General features: G+C 42.1%; 1 protein-coding gene and 2 long non-coding RNA genes across 3 annotated transcripts; 2 read left to right on the top strand and 1 right to left on the bottom strand.

Annotated features, from left to right (window-relative positions):
* The first annotated feature begins 2,197 nt into the window (after positions 1–2,197).
* Positions 2,198–4,213, top strand: smim13 (small integral membrane protein 13). The gene is made up of 2 exons (XM_028036285.1): positions 2,198–2,586; positions 3,655–4,213. Exons 1-2 carry the CDS (start codon positions 2,511–2,513, stop codon positions 3,837–3,839), a joined length of 261 nt encoding a protein of 86 aa, XP_027892086.1. The 5' UTR covers positions 2,198–2,510; the 3' UTR covers positions 3,840–4,213.
* Positions 4,214–4,742: 529 nt separating this feature from the next.
* Positions 4,743–6,034, bottom strand: LOC114156070 (uncharacterized). Its single transcript, XR_003597891.1, has 2 exons — positions 5,880–6,034; positions 4,743–5,214 (listed from the first exon to the last, which is right to left on the bottom strand). It is a non-coding gene; the product is annotated as an uncharacterized LOC114156070 (long non-coding RNA).
* A 5,832-nt stretch (positions 6,035–11,866) lies between these two features.
* On the top strand, positions 11,867–17,905 carry LOC114156081 (uncharacterized). The gene is made up of 3 exons (XR_003597902.1): positions 11,867–12,542; positions 16,422–16,551; positions 17,328–17,905. It is a non-coding gene; the product is annotated as an uncharacterized LOC114156081 (long non-coding RNA).
* Positions 17,906–24,555: the final 6,650 nt, after the last annotated feature.

Below are 24,555 nucleotides of genomic sequence, written 5' to 3'. Positions count from 1 at the left end.
AAATAAAGAAGTCATAAGCTGGACGCTCTCCGTCTTTCTCATCGAGTCCACTTCATGATGAAAACGACAAAACAAAAAAAAAGGACCGGATCCTCTTAATATAGTTGATTGGTTTACTTCAGAAATAAACAAAAAACGGTACAAAGGTTAACGTTCCACGAAAAATAAAGAGAAACATGAAAATTTAAAAAGAAAGAGAGTGAGGTCAAAAAACTGTGTGGCTCCACTCCAACTGCCCAACTGACCCTAAAATCCTGGACTCCAATTAGATATGCAAATTTTCAAGACTTTAGTGTAGTCAAATATAGTAAATTACTATGCAATAGATTTAACTAGTTATCATTTTTATCCAAATAAACAAATTATAGTAAGAAATATGAACATAACTTATCCTAAAGTCTGAATGAACGAAAACTGAATTTAACCTTCTACAATATGAATAAACATAATAATAATAAACATAAACATAATAATAATAATAACAAAATAATAATAATAACAAAATAATAATAATAATAATAATAATAATGATGATGATGATGATGATGATGATGTTCTGTACCAGATTACAGTATAATCTAATTTGTATCTGAATTCCCTTCATAATGTTTGACTTTCTGTAATTTCTGTAGTTTTATTATTGGTAACCATGACGACAGTTTCTCTGTGTTTTTCTGTGATTCTTGCTGTTGATTCATCTGATTGAATCTTTGCTGAAAATCTTCGGAGAAACAGAATCAACGAGTTTTTCTCTGGAACTTCCTGTTTGCAGGTTATTGGGATTCGCTGAGCTGGAGGAGAAAATTCATCAGATCAATGTGTTCCGATCAGAACCGATCCGAACCGGTCAGATTGTCTGGTTCCAGACTCAGACTGGTTCCCCGTTCAGGTTCCAGTAAACAGGTTGCACAACTCACATTCAGCCTGCAGCAGAATTTCACTGCAATATGCAAATTGTGCTGCAGCAGTTGCTGAAACGTGAGCGACGGGAAGCTGAACGAGACGCAGCAGAACGAGACGCAGCTGAACGAGACGCAGCTGAACGAGACGCAGGTCAGATCCAACTGATCAGAAATGATTCACAACACAAACATCTGAAGTGAATCCTCAGGCTCACCAGCCTCCCTCATAAAACCACATTCATGTTTCAGCAGATTGAAAATGAAAAGAAAAATCTCTGAGGGCTTCCAGTAATGATAAAAGAATATTACATAAAATAACTCTAAAGCTTTGGGTTCTGTCTGGTGAAATGAATCAGCTGGAAACTGAATCCTGATAAATATTAAAACTGCTGATCAAACATGGAGGAGAAAGAACCAGGCAGGCAGTTTATTTCGTATGGAAAACTCTTCTGTGATTTATGGGATCAGTTTCAGATCGACAGTCATAACAAAATCAATCTTCTGTATGATCTCAGTCAAACCACCATGAAGCTTCTGCTGCAGACCTGAACCTCCGTTAGAGTCCAGCAGGAACCTCCAGCGGTACCTGCCGGGCCTGCCGGGCCGTCTGCTCCGACTCGCCCTCTATTGATATTAATATTTGGATCACATGTAGCCTCCGCTTTCTAGAACCTTTGGGGGCGCACCTGCCTCCATAATCCTTAACAGCTGTAAAATTATTGTTTACTATCAAAGGCAGGAACTATGGAGAACTGATACTGCCAGAATTGATAATAAATAAATAAGTAAGCAGACAGATAAATATTATTTTGTTTTTTGTCAAAGCAGACCTCTGAGGTGTGTTATTGTATTCTCTCTATGCTTCTTTCTGGCCTGTTCTCCTATCTTCTTCCTTCCTTTTTAACCTTTTCCCTCCTTTCTCCTTTTCTTTTTATTTACGTGTCATTACATATGAAATAAACCCAAAGCAATTTCCAATAAAGAAGAAAAACTGTGATTAAATAATTAAGAAAACAAGGAAATAAAAATTGCAATTAATTAATTTGGAAATAAATTTAAAAATCATTAGAAAATAAAAAATGACATCAAATAAATAAATCAATAAGTAAAACTGTAACTGAATAATGAGCAAAAATAGGGAGTATAATTGAAAATCAGTTAATTAATTTGGTAATAAATATATTGTAATTGTTTATTTCTTCACTTTTTTTTAAATTGGTAGTTATGGCAGGATCAGTTCTCCACAGCATGAGTAAGAATGATGTAACTACAGTACCCAGAAATCAGCGGGAAGCTGCGCAGCCTCAGTTGACCTCTGCTGGTGTTGTTGTCTAACCGGGTCACAGTTCTGCTCCGTGTCTCTGAATAAAGTTCGGGATCCAGACCCAGCAGCGGAGCGTGGGCCTGCTGAGACCAGCCGGAACCGGTTCGTGTTCGCCCATGGTCCTCCTGGTCCGGTCCGGACCGTCTGCGAGGCGAGGCTGAGCTATTCAGCGGGCTAACAAACCCACAGGCCGGCGTGGAGAGTGAGATGACCCGCTGCTGGCGCTCCAGCCCGGGGTCAGCTGAGTGAGAGGGCCGCCGCCGGAGCGCCGAACCCCCGCAGACATGTGGCAGAGCCTCGGCCTCACCCTGCTGGTCATCGTGGCCACGCTGCTCTGCGTGCTGCTCTTCATGCTGTTCGGTGAGCTCACTCTCAGAACGGGCCGGAACCGAACCCGAACCCCGCAGAAATGTCGGACCGGAGGCTGACCAACATGGCTGCTGCTTCCGCTTCTCTGATCCGTAAAGCTTGAAATGAGAAGAGAGGCAACAGGAGTTAGCGGAGCCTGGTTCTGATTCTAATTCTAATTCTGGTTCTGGTTCTAATCCTGGTTCTGGTTCTGATTCTAATTCTGGTTCTGATTCTAATTCTGGTTCTGATTCTGGTTCTGATTCTGATCCTGGTTCTGATTCTGATTCTAATCCTGGTTCTGATTCTAATCCTGGTTCTGATTCTAATTCTGGTTCTGGTTCTGGTTCTGATTCTAATCCTGGTTCTGATTCTGATTCTAATTCTGGTTCTGGTTCTGATTCTAATCCTGGTTCTGATTCTGGTTCTGATTCTAATTCTAATTCTAATTCTGGTTCTGATTCTAATTCTGGTTCTGATTCAGAAAAAGCTCCAGAAACTAGAACATCTTTTCTCAGATCCATCACGCAGAGATTGAATGTTTCAGACTTTATTTATGTGGTTCTGGTTCACAGAGAATTAAACCCACAAGTCCAGAACCTCAGAATATTGGACCAGATCAATAAACAGGACAAAACCCAGTGGACCAGAACCAGCAGATAACCCATGTCACTCTCCAGGTTCTGGATCTCCAGATGAAACTTTATTCTGAAAGAGACTTTGGACCTCTGAGTAACTGTCCGGTCCGGTTCTGGTTCCAGTTCTGAAGCGGTTCGGTTTGTTTCTCTGTTTGGTTAAAAGTTTCTAACTCATTTGGTTTCATCAAGTTGTTGCTGTGTGGCGACAGTAGAGAGGAAAAGTCCAACAGAACCAGAACCAGAACCTGGTCCATCACTGATTTTAGTCAATGTTCAGAATACTTTAATACTTCAAAAGCTGATGAACAGGAACGGTTCCGACCCAGATTAGTCCCGTACCGGGCATCAGATTGGGTCCAGCTGATGTCAGGAGGTGAACTCAAGGTTCTGGTTCTGGACGGATTGGGTCTCTGAATTCACGGTTCGCTCTCTTCCTCCTCAGGTTGGTACGTCGTCTGGCAGCTCTTCCTGTCCAAGTTCAAGTTCCTGCGGGAACTGGTCGGCGACGCCGGAACGCCGCAGGCCGAGACCCGGCCGTCAGAACCCCAACACCCGGCCGGCGCCCCGACCAGAACCAGGAACCGGACCGCACGCCAACGAATCTCCTTCCCAGAGAGCAACTCGTAGCGGGTCGTCGCTCCTCACAGGACGGTTTACAGGAACCAGCCGGTCCAAGGGAAGTCCTGTGAGGACGGTCCGGTCCGGTCCGGATCATCCAGCTGCTTCCTGCCGCCAGCTAGGGGGCGGGGCTTCTTAGCGTAGATGACCTCCATGACCTCAAACTGCTAATCAGTTAACAGACGACCTGGACGTGTCCAACATCATGCTGTTAGAAACCTTCAGGAAGTCACATGGTCTCTTCTGTATCCAATCAGCTGCTGCCAGCTGACCTCATCAGTATTTCATCACTTCCTGTGGCTTTTAATCAGCTTGTGGGAGGGCTCTTTATTAAGATGAAACTTCTTTAGCTTAAAGTAAATAAATTAATGCCAAACAGGAAATGATATCAGTCTTTTGTGGAAATGTTCCTCCAAACAATGTCAACACGCCCCCCAGTGGATATTAGCAGCATTACATGAACAACAGATTCAGGTTCTGGATTTAAAACATTTATTGAAGTTTATTACCTGCTGCACAGCATGATCATCATTAACTGAAAATGTTCTGATTGGTTATGGAAAATACATTTAAGAAATGCAGAGAAAACTAATGGCAAATTATTAAACAACCCCAGCATCAATCATTGATTTATTGATCCATTAAAATTTACATCTTCATACTCAAGTTTTATCATTGTTCCATGATAAATGTAATAACTTCGAAAAAACGATTTAATGCAGAGAATATGTACAACCTAACAAATTCCCTGTTATGTAAATCATGATGCCTATAAATATATTTAACCTCTGAATTGATGTTTATGTCTCTGCTGCAGACAATAAAAAATGAAAGGTATAAATATGTTTTATAATTAGTGACAATCCCTTTCATGCTGCCCATCCCAACAGAGACGATGTTACAGAAAAAAAATTAAACATTCAGTTCAGATTCTTTATTTCAAACTTAGAAAATATATGAATACATTTAAATTTATAAACATACAGGAGAAAAAATGTTTCTCAATATAAAAATCCATCATTTCAGCTACTTTTTATTTCCCACCATTTATTCTTCTTCTCTATAGTTTTATATTAAAATACATAATATCAGTTTAATGCAGCCTTGTCCATAAACATCTACTGCATCAGAGTTACATAGAAACTTTATTTATACTGTATTTATCCAGATCGTTGGATCAGGTCTGATGTTTCAGCAGGAAGTCAACCAGACCCTATCAGCCGCTGCCAGAGCAGCCGGCCAATCAGAAAGGAGCTCCTCATGCAGAAACATTTACACTATTCAGCCTGCAGGTGGCGCAGCAGCAGAGGACAGAACCACAGCAGCTGCATGGAGGAAGAAGAGCCTTACCAGTTCTTCATCATCATCATCATCATCCTGAGGCCTGAAACAAAATTCAGAAAATTAGCTTTTGATTTAAGAATACTGAATCCTCTAAATAAGTTTGGAATTCTTGAAAGTGTAACTTGGATCCTTTTTCAGACTGCAGGAACACCGACCCAACATCCTGACCTTAAAACTGTAAACACTTTAGTACTTTAAAGAATCTAATCTTTAAATCCTTCCGATTTAAACTTCTGACATGGTGAAATGCTGCCCCCTTGTGGACACGCAGCGTTACTCCAGTTTTCTGTTTCTGAGCTGATCTGACTCTGAAGTGAGGCCGACCCCCGCCTCTTCATAAGCTCCATGCGGTTCTGACCCACTGACAGCAGAACATATAAACTGTTTATGATCAGAATAAATTATTTCTGTTGGAGGCTTACCTAAAACCCTGCCGGGAAAAGCCGCAGCGGGGCCTCAAACTGCCTCAACTTTTCTGTAGCAAACCGTGTAGGAAAGGACAGAACCACGGCAGGTTGAGCCTCGCTGGAAACGGCTGCAGCAAAGTCACTGAAAACCATCACTGAACAGTTAAAACCACGTTCACCGCTGAGAACGGCGCCATCTTTACAGGAGACGAGAAGCAACACGCTGCTGATCATCCGTTAGAAACTCCGGATTTAAAATAACATCCACTGAACAAAACTGGTCAGGAGCAAAACTCACCTTCCTGCAAACAAGTCAGGTCGTTACAAAGTTCAGATTTAGAACCGCAGAAGGAGGATGACAGCGGATTAACGCCTCCATGTCTCCATGTCTGGCCGGTAAATGCAACAGTACGGCAGGTTTCTTCTTCTTCTTGAAATTTATTGGCGGTTGGCAAGAAACTATAGGTGAGTAATACCGCCACCAACCGGTAAGGAGTGTGGACCACGTGACATAACATAACACAAAACAAAGGAAAAAAACGATTCTATTATACAACTTACACTCTTTAAAAAAATCCAGTGTAGCCTGATATCTCTGCTTCCTGAATCCTTTTGCAGTAAATCAAAAATGTCAAATTTCATTTATTACCAAGGTTCCTAATTAACTTGTTTCTCTGAATCCGGTAATTCCTGCAATGCATGATAACACGTTCCACTGTCTGGTTTTCCCCACAGTCACATTTCCCTGTTTATGTTTCCCTATCAGAAATAATAAGCTACTCACTGCAGTGTGTCTTATTCAAAGTTGAGAATAATTATCTTTTCTCTCCTGTTTCTTTCTGTTCTTCTCATTTGTCCAATTCTCTTTTGGATTTTATGAAACCACCGTCCTTTCCTTTCTTCTACCCATAACATTTGCCACCTTTCTTTCAATTTTTGCTTAATTATACCCAAAATTCTAGAAAGTTTTTAATCCATCTAAACATACAACCATTTACACACATTCTTCTCATTTTGATCAATAACTCTTCCCTACACATAAGCTCTCTCAATATTAAAAAATACAACTCCCTCTTTATTCCCTGAGCCTTTCTAATTTCATGATCTAAACATAAAACTGGATCCATTGAACATCCTCCCAGGGCCGCCGCCAGGAATCCTGGGCCCCATGAAAAACAATTCATTTGGGCCCCTCCACCAGCTGCTGTTACAATTTCTTGAGTTTATCTGAACCATCAAAAGCGTCACAATTTTAAAGTCTTGCTTTCTTTGGTCCAGTACTGATAACTAACACAATATTTACTGCTCATGAATTTCACATCCAACAGTCCACATACAGTTAGCAGTAGGTTCCTTCATTTTAGTTTTAGAGACTGAAATGTTTCCCCACCAGCAACAGTCAGAGGCAACATGCAAAATATCCATGAAGCATCCAGACTTCTAAAAAATGCTGTTGTTGCATTTTATTCAAGCTGCAGTTTATAACTTTAATAAAAAATATGTTTTCTCCATATTTGTTAAAACTGTCATCATGTCAGATAATCTGTGAAAACAATCAATCTCCTCCACCTGCTCCCTGAACTGCTACTGCTAGCTAAAGTAATGCAACGTTCTGACCCAAACAACCAATCAGAACCAGGAGGAGGGTCTTAGCGCTGTCAATCATCCTCATTCACTCGCTGCTAAATGTGCTAATGGTGGAAAAACAACTTATCATTACAGGAAAAATGTTTATCTGCTGTCATTGGTAGCTATGCTAACTAGACTAAGCATTCACAACAGGCTATGCTAGCTGCAGCATAGGGATGAGCAGCCACATGAGATTGTGATTGACAGCGCTAAAACTCTCCTGTCTCTGATTGGCTGTTTCTAGAGAGAACTGGGAGAAAGCAGAGGAAATAGATTTTTCACAGATTATCTCTCATACCGTACTGTCACAACATAATGACAGTTTTAACAAATATGTAAAAAAATATTTTTATAAAAGTGACATAGTGCAGCTTTAATTTGACTAGGAGAGGAGAGAGGACGGGTCAGGAGGTCAGAGCTGCTGCTGACTGACTCACCTGTTGTTAAGAGGTAAAAGGTTCAAGTTCAATATATGAATATGTTGATAATTTCTTTCCTTAATTCATTAAATGTTAGTGAAATGGAGGCCAACAGTCTGTAGCTAAGCTAACTATGCTAAATGTTGATAATCTCTCAGTCTACCCACCTCTCAGAGAAAAACTGGGTTATAAATTAACACTTTTACCTTTGTCTCTCTCTGTTTCTCCATTTTTGAAAACCTAACTTTATTATTTTTCTTAGCAGCATAGAAACAGCCACAGTCGTTCTTGGTTTCCACTGACTGCTGCTGAACATCGTCACCTCAAGCCTCCAAGCAGGAACCAACCAGTTCCTGCAGATCCAGGAGGTTCAGGGTGAATATGTGTTTTTTGGTCCGGAAGGGGCAACATTTGATTTTTACTGCTAAAAACAATCTTTGAAAACACAATATGATTAATTTTGTAATTGACAGGGCCCCATTTTTTTATTTCTATGCACAATAAATAAAAAATAGCAGAAATAAATTGTGGAGGCCCCCTGTTGGTCAGGGGCCCTTGGTGTTGCTGCCCCTGCTTCTCCCTCTCCTGAAACCACTCTGATAAGATGATACAAGTCTCTTAGTTTTCATACAGTACATTAATCTTTCATTTATCATTCTCTCCATTATTTTACATAAGTTGGATGTTAACGCCATCGGCTGTGATCATCTTCACCACTTCATCCCCAAATCTTTATCTCACTAATCATTTTTTACAAATACTCTGGGTGCTCATCACTGTGTTTTTCTGTTCTTCATTTCTCACTGTAACCAACAGATTCCCATCTCTAAGGATCTTAGCAAGTGTTGGAGTTCATTCATTTTTGTCTCTGTGCTCCACCCGGTCCGTTAACCAGTTTAGAACCCGACCAGAACCACTAAGTGTAATAATAATGAGATTTGGTTATATATAAAAAAAAGGCTTTAATACCAAAAAATGTTCAAATGTTACAAGCCCTACATGTCATCCAAATGGAACAGATACAGAGTTACGTTGACCGTCCAGCGCCGGCCCACTGGGCTCAGCTGATGGACGGAACCAAGTGAAGCAAAGACTGTAGCGCATGTTTAGCTTTTTATTCTTTTCTGTAATCTGCATCCTCCAATGCTTGTCTAATCAGTTTCAATCTGTTATAATCATAAACATGGTCATGTAAGCTGCAGCGTGTACGTGTAAGCAGATTAAAGAGTAGGATTAAACAGATAGAGGAAAAGATAGAACCTATAACACAAGTGTCAGCTCTCCAAACTTCCTTTCTAATTCTCTGGACAGAGAAACTGGACTCTGAGTTGAATACCTTCATCCTCCTTCCTAAACTTTATGATTAGTTTAGATTCCTCCCTAACTTTAGTCCAGTCACCTAAATCCATCTCCATCATCCTCAACCTCAGGCGCCATATCAATCGAGTCACTGACCAGTTTTATGCCAACCGTCCAAGAGCAGCAATTTTTTCTGTTGATTCTGCTCTGTCGACGTCAGATTTCGCTCCAATCTTTCCAAACACAATCTCCTTCTGCTGTCGTCAACTCTGGCCATGCACAAGCCTCTGCACCCATCGCCCGCCAGTCTTCCTCTCCTCCTCCTTCTTCTTGATGCGGTGGCTCTGTGGAAGTGGAACATCAAGGCCAGGTTGAGGTTGGAGTTTTGCTTCCACAGAGCCACCGGAGATTTGAAGGTTTTTTTTTTTTTTTTACAACTGTGGGGTTTAAAGAGTGTTTTGTGCACCATTTGTGATCAGGGACAACTAGAATATAGCAAGCTGCTAATGTAAATATGTATTGTTTTTTGTTTTGACCAGATTATGTAACAGTTAATTATTGTACAAAAAATGTTTTGTTAAAAAAATCAAAAAAATCTTCTTGGTTTTATTGTCGTTTGGCAAAAACGTCAGTTGAGCATTACAGCCACCAACCAGACGGCAGTCTTCTTCTGCTGAAACCACTGTGAACGGCGGCATGCTGCCACCTAGTGGGCTGAGCGGCAACAGCATAAAATAAAATAAAATAAAATATTGCTATGTTAAGTTGAATGCTATTTTATTTTGTTGAATTTGATGTAATTCCATATATATATATATATATATATATATATATATATATATATATATATATATATAAATTTAATTAAAATAGAACTGATTAACTTAAGTTAAAAGTGTATCTTTCAATAAGCAATTATTTTTACATAAAAATAAAATTGTATTTTACCAAAATACATTTGCTTAAATTAATTAAATTATTTTATTAAAATACTCAGTAGGTTTAGCTTCAGTTTGGTTTGAGTTAAAATGGCGTCTTTTGACACAAATTACACACTGCCCCCTTCTGGTCATTGTACAAACAACTTTCATTCAGAATTTGTTGCAGAAAATGTTACTAGAGATTAAAATCCTTCCAGCCGCCTGATGTCTGTAACTCACTTCAGGTACTTTAAAAAATGCTTTGAACATTTTGTTGCTTTTAATCCAGTTCAGAACTGAAACCTTCAGGGATTTCATTTGTTTATGATTCTGTTCATGTTTTAAAGTTTGGTTCTATTTCTTTATAAAACTGATCATTTGCCTGCAAATATTTACACTAAAAAAAATGAAATTAGTTTCATTTCATTTAAAAACATGAATCATAAGAACAAAATGGAGGAGGAATTCCAGCTCTGTTCACAGTGAGGCTGACCTCTGACCTCTGACCTCTGGTGGGACGTCTGCCTGATGGAAAGGGTTTAAATAATCTGGTCAAACTGCAGATTTCAATTCTAAATAATCCCGTTTTAACAGAAAACAGAAACGAGTCGTTCAGATCAGATGAAGCTCCAAATGAAAACCAAGTTCTTCTGGTTCAGATTATCAGATTATCCATAAACGTCAATAAGTCCTTTATCACCTCTACCCTCAGATCACCATGGAAACGACCCCTGCTGAAACAGGATATCACTGCAATCATAGAGAGTTTCAGATGTTTTAGGACCAGAAAGTAAAATAACTAACATCTGGAACATCGCAGAGCGTTTCCACTTCATTTGTAACACTGGTCAGTTTGCCAGTTTTACAAATAAAGAAATAGAACCATACCTTAATGATGCACAATATAGTTACAAAAATAACCATGGAGCCAGTTAATACACCATACTTTCAATAAGAATAAAATGTTATTAAAACCTAAAGAAGCTGTTCATATGGTCCTAAATTAATCAGTTCCTGTAATGATGTAAAATTGATTCAACTGAAGGAGGTTTTTATTTATCGAGTTTCAGAATATTTTAAATCCATTAATCTACAGTTTAGGCTCCAGAAATTCCCGAATTTATATCTAAACTTTAAAAAGTACTTTTAAAAAGTTTTTGTTGTTAATCACATATTAAGTTACTGCGGTTATAAAGTTCAACATTTCACCCACAGGATTAATATTTACTGAATTTATCAATAAAACGCAGTGAAAACTTCCGGGAGCCACTTGTAGTTCAGAGTCCGGCCGCTAGGTGGTAGCAGACCTCCATGAGAGGCCGCTGTCCTTGGACCCGGCCCGGCGTGTCTGTCTCCAGACGGACCTCCACCAGATTGGATTAAAGCAGCAGCGCGGCGTGACGTCACGTGCGGCGCTCTGCGTGTGAGTCGAGGCTTTGTGGGTCAGCTGAGCAGCGGAACCGGTAGGAAGGCGTGAGTTATGGGCTCAACGTGAAAAACATGAAGTTCTTCTGGTTTACTGATGGAACAGACTCAGCTCCAATGTGTTTAATGATTTGTTCAGCAGTAGGAATGAAATGAAGCCCATACTTTGACTGGGCCGCTGCATCTCTTAAATCCAGCTCCTGTTGCGTAACACCGGAGGTCCAGCCCGGCTCCACCGAGCCAGATTTAGATCTGCAGAGAAACACATGCTGCTCACATGACGCTCATGATGCTCTGCGCCTGAAAGGAGCTGAAAGTGTGTGTGCCTCAGGAAGAGGCAGCATGACCTTTGACCTCGTGCCTCTAACAGCTGGGAGTCAGGCGGAGCTGTTAGGTCGGGGGGGGGCAAACTACTGTGAAGATAAAAGTAATAATGGGAAATAATAATATTCACTTTAACTATGTTGTTTTGAAAAATGCAGAAATGATTCTATTTTAAAACAAAGTGAACTAATTTCCTCAGAAAGAATCTGAGGAAATTAGTTTTTATGTGTTCATTTAGGTTCTGTTCAGTTGAGTCTCCATCTTGATGGATGATGATGGATGGATGGATGATGGATGGATGATGGACGATGGATGGATATTTGTATCCAGGTTTCCACACAAAATGGATCAAGCTGGTCAGAACTTCCCCCTGCAGAGGGAAGAGTTCTGACCAACCTGTACTGGACCCAGTCAGAACCGGGTCAGAACCGGGTCAGAACCCTCTGCAGACGGAGCGCCTGGCGTTCAGCACATGAATCTCTGTAAGACATTTTCTAGAACACGATCTGCTGAGTCAGCGTCTTAGCGGCTCTGGCCTGATGCAGGATGTTCTCCCTCACACTGTGACTCAGCACTCTTCCTCATCATCACCCTCCTCTTCCTCCTGATCTCCATAGCAGCAGAGTTTCAGCTGCAGAACGCTCAGCAGCTTTTATTAGATCTAGAAGTACCAGAGACATCTTCATCTTCATCTTTGTCTTCGTCTTCATTGTGATGTGTTTTTCCATCTGGGGAAGAAGCAGCATTTATGGCTCCATACTGGGAACGTGGCAGTGGATCAGAGTGGGAAGTGGATCTGGATCAACTTGTTCCCTCAGGAAAAACACAAACATCTGATAAAGTTTTTATTTCTCAGGGATTCAAACCGGCCACCATGTTGCATCTGATGTGATCCAGAAAAAGCTGAACAATATTCAGCTAATGTCAAATATTCATTATGAACAGGTAAAGCTAATTTTATTTCTATAGCATGTTTTCAGCAACAAAGTAATACAAAGTGCTTTAAAGGAATCCATCCATCCATCCATCCATCCATCCATCCGTTTTCTTCCGTTTTATCCGGGGTCGGGTCGCAGGGTAGCAGCTTCAGAAGGGAGGCCCAGTCTTCCCTCTCCAGCCTCTTGTTCCAGCTCCTCCAGGGGAATCCCAAGGCGTTCCCAGGCCAGCAGAGGAACATTGTCCCTCCAGCGTGTCCTGGGTTTTCCCCTCCTCCCGGTGGGACATGAACTCCTCACCAGGGAGGCGTCCAGGAGGCATCCTGACCAGATGCCCCTCAACTGGCTCCTCTCGATGTGAAGGAGCAGCAGCTCTACTCTGAGTCCCTCCTGAATGACTAAGCTTCTCTCTCTAAGGGAGAGCCCAGACACCCTGCGGAGAAAACCCATTTCGGCCGCTTGTATCCGCGATCTCGTTCTTTCGGTCATGACCCAAAGCTCATGACCATAGATGAGGGTGGGAACGTAGATCGACGGGTAAATCGAGAGCTTCGCTTTTTGGCTCAGCTCTCTCTTCACCACAACGGACCGGTACAGCGTCGCTTGACGGCAGACGCTGCGCCAATCCGCCTGTCGATGTCTCGCTCCCTCGTGAACAAGATCCCGAGATACTTGAAAGGAGGAGTTAAAGGAATAAAAAGGAAATACAAACAAAATAACAAACCAAAGCAAAGAAAAATAATCTGATGTTGATCTAAAGTATGTAAGCTCGGTGTTTCTGGTTGCTACGTATCTGCTGGTCTAATTCCTTTGCCTTTTGAATCCGTCAGGTAATTAGCCTGAAGGATTCATTTATTTATGCTCTTATTTTGAAGTCTGCTTATGCTGCAGCACCGTTTCCTCTCTTCACTTTCACTTTTTTTCCTAATGAGTTTATTTAAAACCCAAAACATGCAGGAAGAAATAAAACATGAAATAAAAATATCTACAGGTGAACATCTGAATCATTTGGTGTCAAAATGGCTGAAGTTAGCACTTTAGCATTAGCTTCCGCTAACCACTGTGTACATGTAGCACGTTAGCTTAATTACTGATTATAATTAGCACTTGAGGGTTAACGCAACTAGCTTTTTAGCTAGTGGCTGTACCTGGAGAAAGTTCTGAGAGCTGATTGGTTCTGATGGATCAGGAAGTGTTCTCAGAACCACAGGGAGTTTCTGATTGGTTCTGATCGGGTTAGCTGATTCTGGTTCGTCAGTAATGATGAAGTGAGGAGGCAGCTGGAGGTGTGTGTGTGTGTGTGTGTGTGTGTATAAACAGGGTCTCAGCGCGGTGGGGGGTCCAGGACAGGATGTTCTGATCCGATGCTGTGGCTAGGAACTGAGCTGATAGAGTGGATCCCCCACCAGGGGTCAGGGGTCAGGGGCTACACAGTGGGCCAGAGGAACAGGAAGTTCTGTTAATGCTGACTAATGGGAACACAGAGTCGTTTCCTCTGCTGGATTAGTCCTGCATGACGGACCTTATCTGGTTCTGATCCGATTCTGCGGGTTGGACCGGGAGATGCTTCTCAGAACTCACTGCTCTACAGATCATAGACGGTGTCTCTGAATGAGAGCTCTAATCTAATTTAATCTAATCTAATCTGTGCGGTGGAAACGTGCCAGAGGATCAGAGCGTAACTGAGCGTGCTCAGATCAGGCCATCACTGATTGGCTGTGGTAAGCCAATCAGAATCAGGTGGAAATAAACGGTCGGGTCCAAATCAAACCTGGAGAATTCACTGTGAAGACACCGTAGATCCAGATTTTGTAGATCAAAACTGAAGAATTAAAATGATAAAAGGAAGAAATGAATCTTTAAAAAACAAATCTGTATGTAACCAGGGTAATTCTTTCCATTTCTGTCAGATTTACTTTTATTTATTTTATTAATTTAAAGATTTATTTTAAAAAGTCCCCAAGCGCAAACCCCGTTCAGTGTGTCTGTTCTCGCGTGGTTTTAGCGTCACATGACCAGCCGTACGTCGGCGGCTCACCGGTCCAGCTGGGAGCCGCCGTGTGTCGCTGCAGGTCGGATTCAAGGCGTTTCTCAGCCTTTAGATCAAAACCTTCTGCTGATCTCACCGTTTGAACAGGTGAGTGTTTGTCTGGGAGCTAGCATGCTAGCGCTAGCCTTCTGGTTGGATGGGCTTTTTTCAGTGGAAACTAACTTTGTTTAGTTTAGTAACTAAACTTTAGTTACTTTGAAGCCAAGGGCGTAAATCTCATTTTTGGGGGACCAATAACAAGAAAATTTCTTAAGAGCAATTTTGGGGGCGTCGGCAATGTTCCATTGAAATGTAACATAAAATGTGTTTTAAAAAGTTTTTAAACTACATTCAAGCTGCAGGACCAAAAATGACTAGTAATGCACATCAAACATGTTTTATTCTCAAACAGCCTGCAGAGAAATAAAACTAAAATTTAAAATTTTATAAAAATGTAAGGTTCTAAATAAAAAAGCTTTAATGAGTAACTGCTCTTAATAAAATTCCTCCTTCCTCATTGATTTATTGAAATGGCTCCCAATACAAGTTATGGCCTATTTACATTATAACTTGTTAAGTTGCTTTATTTTTAAGCCTTTTTAGTTTTGGCATGTCCTGGATGGCTGAGAACAAATAATTAGATAGAAATTAATATCTGGGGAATATTATAACTTAAAGTAACACTTAAATCACGAGAGTTTATATAGAAAAATATTCAGATTTTATTTTGTGGCTTTAAAAGTTCTACATTGAAGACAGTGAGAAATAAAGTTATAACTTTGAGTTTTTTTCTGTCTATTCTCTGCTCCACTCTGAGCTGGTCCACTTCCTCAGCTCCTCCTCCAGTTTCAAACTCTAATTAACTAAAAGTTAAAGAGCTAAATATGAATGAGATGTTTGTACCTTCGATTAAAAAAGCTGAAGTCTATGAAAGCAAAGTAGCAGTTTTGCTAATCAGGCAGCTTATGATGATTCAGTCAAAGTAATGAAATAACAAACTGCAGAATGATTTTTATTGTTAATGTGTTTCACTCTATTGAGCAGTGAAAGTAAATAAAATGTTTACATGTCTTTTGCTTTAAGTATTTACTTACTGGAGGGGTTTTATTTGTGCTGCAGAGCTAACAGCTAACAGCTAACAGCTAGCAGCTGGCTCCTCACTTCAGCAGCTCTGCCAGCCGGTACCGTTCAGCAGCTCTGCCAGCCGGTACCGTTCAGCCGGTACCGTTCAGCAGCTCTGCCAGCCGGTACCGTTCAGCTGCTGTTGCTCCTCCCACACTTTGGACTGAACCATTGTTCTCATAATGGTAGGGGGGACCTAAAATTAATCCTGTTTTTTTCTGAGATAAATGGTAGATTTGTTTCGTTCTTTGTTTCTTTTGCCTTTTCATATTGATATTATTTAAATGCAAACGTTTCTTCCATGGTTTTTTTTGGGGGGGGGGCACAATTCTAGACTTTTCCAAGATTGGGGGGGTCCAGACCCCTCAAGCCCCCCGGGATTTACGGCTATGTTTGAAGCTTTTAAACTGAAAAGTACTTTGAGTGGTGAAATACTATTTATGAACAAGGAAGATCCAAGAGGCTGATTCCATCGGGTTCTGGTTCTGGTTAACCTAACCCTATTTAAATATTTACTAGTTATATTTAACTGGTTACATATCTTACATTTCCACAGCAGAGGCAGCAGGAACAGGTTGTATTTTATTATTTGTGCAACAACTATAAACTAAATTAGAAATGATTTTGTATTGTTACATTTATTTGATCATGCTAGCTTGGTGTTCTTGGTGCAACAGGAGCTTAACTTACTTCTGCTTTGTGCCGGCTCAGCTCACTAGTGTCTGCTGTTCCCCTCAGTTCAGTCTGAACAATCTGCTACAGAGAGGACAGATGGGCAGAAGGACCGTCCACCATGGAGCGTCCTCCACCAGCTGGATCCTGATTGGCTCCTGTTTCAGTCTCACTTCCTCTGCAGAAAACCAGCTGGGTGAGGCAGATGATCGACTGAGACGCTGCGTCAAAGCGATCTCACACACACGCATCTCACACACACGCATCTCACACACACACTGAGCTATTTTTACCAACCATGGACTGATTGTTGTAAATGAGAGCAGAAGAATGCAGAATGAAATGAAACGTCAGAGGAGAAAATAATCCTCAGTGGTTCATTAAACAGAAATCAGTTCATTAAACAGAAATCAGTTCATGTCTTTGAAAACCAAAGCAGAGAGAAAAACTTCCCAGCCTGGTTTATTATCCTGATTTTATTCTGAATGAAAGTCGCTGCAGTGACACATTCCCACCTGGGAAACAGGAGTGGAAAGTTCTGCCTCTGGGAGGAAATGAGCAGCGTGTGTGTGCGTGTGTGCGTGTGTGTGTGTGTGTGTGTGTGTGTGTGTGTGTGTGTGCATATTAAATATCAAATCAGAGCTGCAGCTCTGGTCTTTCTGCAGCCTCAGAGGAAAGTTTGGTGAAGGATAAACCTGAGTCTGTTGTGTAATCTGCTCTGAACTTGACCCAACAGCCCGGTCAAACAAAGCTGCAGCTATTTACAGAACCTCCATCCTGTAACTGGAGCCGATCGTCCTCTGCTCTCATCACACAGCAAACCGTCTATTATTAGCAACAAACCTTTAAAACAACGGTTTAGGGATGAAACTCTAACCAGCTATCAACAGGGAGAAATAATCAATAATCATTAAGCTGAACGCAGAGAATGATTAAGATAAGATAAGATTTATTTGTCATTGTCATCAACAGATTACAACGAGATTGAGAACCAGTAGAAGAGAGATTGGACTGCAGGAGGAAGGTGGAGAACCTAGAGAGAACCCACTGGGAGACTCCATGCAGGAAGGTTGGGATTCAAACCCAAAACCTTCTCAGTGGTTCAGCCACCAGTTCAGAGCTGAAGGAAGAAAACTTGGAGGAAAATTCATCCAGAAACTGAACAACATCATCATGTTAAAGAGTTCAGATCCAATCCAGTGAACGGAAGGACGAGCTGCTGAAGATCGAAAGAACCAGAGAGTCACTGGTCCGTCTGTCTGTCCGTCCGTCCGTTCGTCCATGGTGGATGGACAAGTTAAGGGTGAAAATCGATAAAATAACTTATTCTGACTGGAAAAGCTTTTAATTATGACAGAATTAAATGCATTTTTGCTTTTTTTACATACAAAAGTTCTGAACCAGAACCTTTGTATTCACTTGTTTCTGGTACGCCTGTAAATCTGACGCACAGCTACATCGGCTAACAGCAACGCTGTAGCAGCTTCTCTGGTTAATTTCTGCTTCTTTTCTCCAGAAAAAACTGTTATTGTGTTCAAGTTGTGCTAAACGCAGTTAGCCTATCAGTGAAGCTATGCTAGCCCAGAGTTTCCCCCAGTGTACCGTAAGCCTGGCGGCCCGCCATGCTTTACTAGCCCCCCCCACCAGGCTAAGCGTTGCTTGTTTTTGTTTTTAGGGGGAAAAAACAACAAATCGCTTAATTTTAAAAAATTTTAAGCTGGACTGCCAGCTTCTCTGTTGCACTGAGCGTTTTACTAGCGGAGCAGAATTATTCCTAAAATATAGGTTTATCGTTTACGCCAGTGGTTCCCAAAGATTTTCTGGGCCCCCTATGGATTAAAATAAAATCCTCCCAAAAAGAAAAAAAAAATCAACTGGTCCCACATGGTTCAACCAGACATTAACCTTTACACATATTTTGTTTTCAAACTCCTCTGAAGTTTATTTCACACTTCAGGTTGCAACAAAACAAACTACAAACATCTTTACAGTGAAACACTTTTGTGTAAAAGTTTTTGTTTTTATTCATCCATACTGCTTCCCACGCCCCCCTGCAATGGCACTGCACCCCCACTAGGGGGCGCGCCCCACACTTTGGGAACCACTGGTTTACGCATTTAAAGCCGGCAGGCGGACCCATCACACAGTTGCTTGTTGCTTCCGAGCGTTGCTGCTTTATTTCTTAAGTTGCCTCTGAGCGTTGCCTCCGAGCGTTGCTGCTTTATTTCTTAAGTTGCCTCTGAGCGTTGCCTCCGAGCGTTGCTGCTTTATTTCTTAAGTTGCCTCTGAGCGTTGCCTCCGAGCGTTGCTGCTTTATTTCTTAAGTTGCCTCTGAGCGTTGCCTCCGAGCGTTGCTGCTTTATTTCTTAAGTTGCCTCTGAGCGTTGCCTCCGAGCGTTGCTGCTTTATTTCTTAAGTTGCCTCTGAGCGTTGCCTCCGAGCGTTGCTGCTTTATTTCTTAAGTTGCCTCTGAGCGTTGCCTCCGAGCGTTGCTGCTTTATTTCTTAAGTTGCCTCCGTGCGTTGCTGCTTTATTTCTTAAGTTGCCTCTGAGCGTTGCCTCCGAGCGTTGCTGCTTTATTTCTTAAGTTGCCTCTGAGCGTTGCCTCCGAGCGTTGCTGCTTTATTTCTTAAGTTGCCTCTGAGCGTTGCCTCCGAGCGTTGCTGCTTTATTTCTTAAGTTGCCTCTGAGCGTTGCCTCCAAGCGTTGCTGCTTTATTTCTTAAGTTGCCTCCGTGCGTTGCTGCTTTATTTCTTAAGTTGCCTCTGAGCGTTGCCTCCGAGCGTTGCTGCTTTATTTCTTAAGTTGCCTCTGAGCGTTGCCTCCAAGCGTTGCTGCTTTATTTCTTAAGTTGCCTCCGTGCGTTGCTGCTTTATTTCTTAAGTTGCCTCTGAGCGTTGCCTCCGAGCGTTGCTGCTTTATTTCTTAAGTTGCCTCTGAGCGTTGCCTCCGTGCGTTGCTGCTTTATTTCTTAAGTTGCCTCCGAGCGTTGCTGCTTTATTTCTTAAGTTGCCTCTGAGCGTTGCCTCCGAGCGTTGCTGCTTTATTTCTTAAGTTGCCTCTGAGCGTTGCCTCCGTGCGTTGCTGCTTTATTTCTTAAGTTGCCTCCGTGCGTTGCTGCTTTATTTCTTAAGTTGCCTCTGAGCGTTGCTGCTTTATTTCTTAAGTTGCCTCCGAGCGTTGCTGCTTTATTTCTTAAGTTGCCTCTGAGCGTTGCTGCTTTATTTCTTAAGTTGCCTCCGAGCGTTGCTGCTTTATTTCTTAAGTTGCCTCTGAGCGTTGCCTCCGTGCGTTGCTGCTTTATTTCTTAAGTTGCCTCCGTGCGTTGCTGCTTTATTTCTTAAGTTGCCTCTGAGCGTTGCTGCTTTATTTCTTAAGTTGCCTCCGAGCGTTGCTGCTTTATTTCTTAAGTTGCCTCCGTGCGTTGCTGCTTTATTTCTTAAGTTGCCTCCGTGCGTTGCTGCTTTATTTCTTAAGTTGCCTCCGTGCGTTGCTGCTTTATTTCTTAAGTTGCCTCCGAGCGTTGCTGCTTTATTTCTTAAGTTGCCTCCGTGCGTTGCTGCTTTATTTCTTAAGTTGCCTCTGAGCGTTGCCTCCGAGCGTTGCTGCTTTATTTCTTAAGTTGCCTCTGAGCGTTGCCTCCAAGCGTTGCTGCTTTATTTCTTAAGTTGCCTCCGTGCGTTGCTGCTTTATTTCTTAAGTTGCCTCTGAGCGTTGCCTCCGAGCGTTGCTGCTTTATTTCTTAAGTTGCCTCTGAGCGTTGCCTCCGTGCGTTGCTGCTTTATTTCTTAAGTTGCCTCCGAGCGTTGCTGCTTTATTTCTTAAGTTGCCTCCGAGCGTTGCCTCAGCGCAGATCGCGCTCCTCCTGTCACTCAAACTGGACACAGGCTGACCTGTATGGATATTTACATCAACCTCCTGTGAGGAATCATGTTTCTTTGGCGAACTCTACATCAAGGTCAGAGTTCAAACCCGCCGCGTTAGCTCTGGTTGTGCAGCTCTATGAACCGCAGGAATAACTTGTAGTGGCTTTCAGAGGAGCATTGAGGATTTATCTTTGTGAACAAAGAATTATGCAGCGTTTCCATCTCAACAGCTGCCCAGCGTGTGGCGCTGTCTGCCTGTAAAGTTCATGTCTGTGTCCCGGTTGGTCGGAGCGTTAGCGGTTAACTAACCAGCGCTAACCTCATCATGCAGGTTCAGCCGGTGAGGAGCTTTCGCTCGTAGTCACGCATCACGCTGGTTTTATATTATTTTATTATTATTTTTCCGGTTACACGATGCATCAAATCATACCAAATGTTTTGTCCACTTAGTCAGACAGAGTTAATGCGTCCGGCCGCGTGGAGATCTGAGAAACTCGTCCCATAAACTGAACCAACCAAAACAGTTTCTGTGTCTCTTATTAAAACTCAACAGACAGAAATGTTAGAGCTGCTAAAGCCACATTAGCAGCATTGAATTAAATCTCCGTTTGTTGCTCATCATCAGTGCAGCAGATTGAACTCATCCTGCAGGGCCGGTCCAAGGCTGCATGAGGCCTGGGGCAGAATCTGACCTAGGGGCCCCTCTTGCTGCTAAAACCATCAGCACCTCTAACAGCTTCTGGGTTGGATTTAATCTGGGAGAGAGAGAGTAGATTAACTGGCCAACCTGAAAACAATCAGTTATAATTACAGTTCATTCATTTGTATTTGTGAACAAACAGCTCAAACTCACAGATTAAACTCACAGCATCAGATTGTTGCTATGGTGACAAAATAATTTGAACTTTTACAAAGTAAACAGCTCCTTAAAATCTTACATTTAAATGTTAAACAATTTAAAATCTTTTAATTTATGTTGAAACCATTAAATCAAATTCAGCAGCTTTGATCATCTCAATAAATAAATGTTACATTTATGTATCTGTGTTAAAATATTATCATTATGGCCCCTGAAGCCCTGGGGGCCCGATGGAGCCGCTGACTTCATTTGGATTGAACAGAAGTGGAAATAATTGATATTATTTTAAATTGTATTTTTTGATTTGTTGGTTTTAAGACTAGTTGTGGGTTTAAATATCGTTTCACTGGAGATGTTTTCCATAACATTTAATTACCCAGTAATATTTTTACGTTTCCTGTCAACTTAACATCTTTTATTATAAAAACACGGTGGACCGACCGCTGGGCTGAGCTGGTTTACTGGGGGAACCTGCTAGCCTACAATAGCGTCTCAGTGCTAACATGTACTGTAACAGCTAATGCTAACGCCAGCGACTACAGAAGCTCCAGGAATGATTAGGGCTTCATGAACTCTTTGCTCCAATCTGATGGTTGAAGGTCAGATTAAAACATAAATATTTGATGTTATTGATTCAATAATTTAGCAACAAAAATGTTTTTGAATTGAAAATGTTGCTGATTTTGTCAGCATGTGTTTGGTTACAGACCCTGCAGTTAACTTCATTAAACATTTTCATGGCGTTCCACTGCTGGTTTCCATATCGCTCCCTCAGCCTGTGTTTCACACAGGAGGACTGTTGGTGTTGCACTGCCTCCAGCCTCCATTTCCTGTTAATCATCATCAGTTTCTGTGTGAGAGTCAATTAAATGTTCAGCAGTTTCAGCCCCCCAGTCAAACTGGATTTATTCTGAATAAAGAGACCAAACAGGAGAGAGAAATCCTGAACTGTCCCTTTAAATGTGATCAGTTGGTCAGATTCTGGGAAACCAGGTGAGACGAAAACAGGTGAGGTTTTGTTTCCATGCCGACCTCCATGAAACGTCTCCCTTCCTGAACCATTTCCCGTTATTTGACATCAGCAGTGAAACGAGCTGCAGGATGTTTTCATCCCAAACTTTACTTCAGGTTTGGAATCCAAAGAGTGACAAAGATTTTGTGAATGGATGAAAGCTGGTTATGAAACAAAGGATTCTGGGAAAACTGGAGCAGGTGGAGGAGACACACCTGTAGGGACACGGAGGTGAGTCTGAGTCACATCACTTCATGTTTCACTTTGAACCTGGAAAAACACCAGTTCAAACATCTGGACGCAGAGGAAGACGCTTCCTGGAACACCAGCAGACAGGAAGTACCTGCTCCGGTACTTCCTGTCTGCTGGACTCACAGCGTCACTCTGCACTCACCTGGAGGGAAACACTACAGGTCTCTGTTCCCCCTGTTCAATTTTGACCTCATTACAATGATCACATTCTTAATAAAACCGGGGCAGCTGGTTGACCCTTGACCTTTGGAAAATGCTAATTTAGCAATACAAAGCTGACATCAGTGTAGCGTAGAAATCTTCTCTAGATCAGAACTTCTTCGTTTGTCAGTTTGGAGCTTTTAGCTTCATTTTGTTTCTGTTTTGATCATCATTGGTTTATTATTTTCAGTTGACTGGCTCTTGGTTCTGATCCGTTTCCTTACGTTGCGTCTTGTGTCAGACTTCGCTCCGGTCTGCGGCTGCAGCTCCTCTCCTAGTCGTCGGTATTTTCTGTCGGTTCCTCCGTGGTTCTCCAGGTTCTCTAAAGATTTTAATTTTCTGATTTTAAAAAACATTCAATCTTTTTCAAATGTCTCACTAACGATTCTCTCTGACTATAGAACCGGTTCTAAATTGGACCTTCAGGTTCTGCAGATGTAAACAGGAACTTTCTTCAGTCTACAGTCGGATCAGAACCAGAACCAGAACCGGTCCTCTGCTCTGTGATCTTTTCTGCATGAATAATGGATGAGTCCAGCGCCACCTGGAGGTCAATGAGGTAAATCATGACAGGAAGCTGGGAGTTCTGGACACCGGCCCGGCCCGGCCCGCGGTACCGTCAGATGATTTAATTACTGTGTTGGAACAGTTACATAAGCAGCAGAGCTCTGAGAGAAACAAACGTTCAGCAGGAAACACACAGAACTTTTTCACATCTGGATCCGGCCAATAATTTTAATCCATTATAAAAAAAACTAGATTGAAATATTGAAGTTTTTATTTTCTTGTTAAACATGTTTTTCTTTAGGTGAGTGTAAATAAATATGATGTGCAAAAATGATCAGTTGTGTATTCATGACTATAAATCTATATTTCTTTCTGTCATGTTCTGTTTTTCTGTGTATTTATTTCCAGTTTCTGTGTTTCTGAGTCTCCATGCTGTCCCGTCTCCCCCTGATTGTCCCCAGGTGTTTCTCGTCCCCATAATTCCCTCCTGTGTATTTAGTGTCACCTGTGTGTCTGTGTCTTTGTCGGGTCCTCGTCTCGTTTGGCGTCTTGTCTAATGTGCCCTCAGTCCTTCGTGTGTCCAGTCGTATCAGTTGCTACCGGCGTTGAGCCCTGGTTTGGTGCTGCCAAACCTGGTGTTTTGGATCTTGCACTGTCACCATTAAACTGTCATCATCTTACCTGGGTCTACCTGCCTCACCACCACCTACACCGCAGACTGGAATTCATTTCTACAGACTGAAAAAAAAAAGTTTTTAAGTCTCTTGTTTTTTCTCACTGAAGGGAAAATGAAAAAACAATTCTGTGAAAACTAAAAGTTTTTCTTTTCCTGTTTTGGATGAAAACAAATTAAAATAATTAGAAAACTCAGAAATAGTTTTTTTTTCTTTCCCTGCTGAATCAGAATCTGGGATTTTAATCTTCAGCTCCTCAGTTTCTGTTTGTGACGTCAGAACAACTTTAATCCTCAGCTGGATTTAGAGCCTCACATTTATTCCTGACTCAGTCGGAGCGCCGGGTCAGAACCGGACAGGAAGAGTCGCAGCGCTCAGATCCGCTGCGACTCGGTTTCAGTCCGGTTGCATCAACCCAGAAAAACCCTGAACTGCAGCCGCAACCAGCAACCACCAACCCTCAACCAGCAACCAGCAACCCTCAACCAGCAACCAGCAACCCTCAACCAGCAACCAGTAACCCTCAACCAGCAACCCTCAACCAGCAACCAGTAACCCTCAACCAGCAACCCTCAACCAGCAACCAGTAACCCTCAACCAGCAACCCACAACCAGCAACCCTCAACCAGCAACCAGTAACCCTCAACCAGCAACCCACAACCCTCAACCAGCAACCCCCAGCCAGCAACCAGTAACCCTCAACCAGCTACCCGCAACCCACAACCCGCAACCAGTAACCCACAACCCGCAACCCACAACCAGTAACCCACAACCAGTAACCCTCAATCAGCAACCCGCAACCCCCAGCCAGCAACCCGCAACCAGCAAC

This window comes from Xiphophorus couchianus, chromosome 13, assembly GCF_001444195.1.
Source record: "Xiphophorus couchianus chromosome 13, X_couchianus-1.0, whole genome shotgun sequence".
Lineage (NCBI taxonomy): Eukaryota > Metazoa > Chordata > Actinopteri > Cyprinodontiformes > Poeciliidae > Xiphophorus > Xiphophorus couchianus.
Note: the sequence above shows the minus strand (reverse complement) of the source record. Positions and strands in the feature narration are given on the sequence as shown.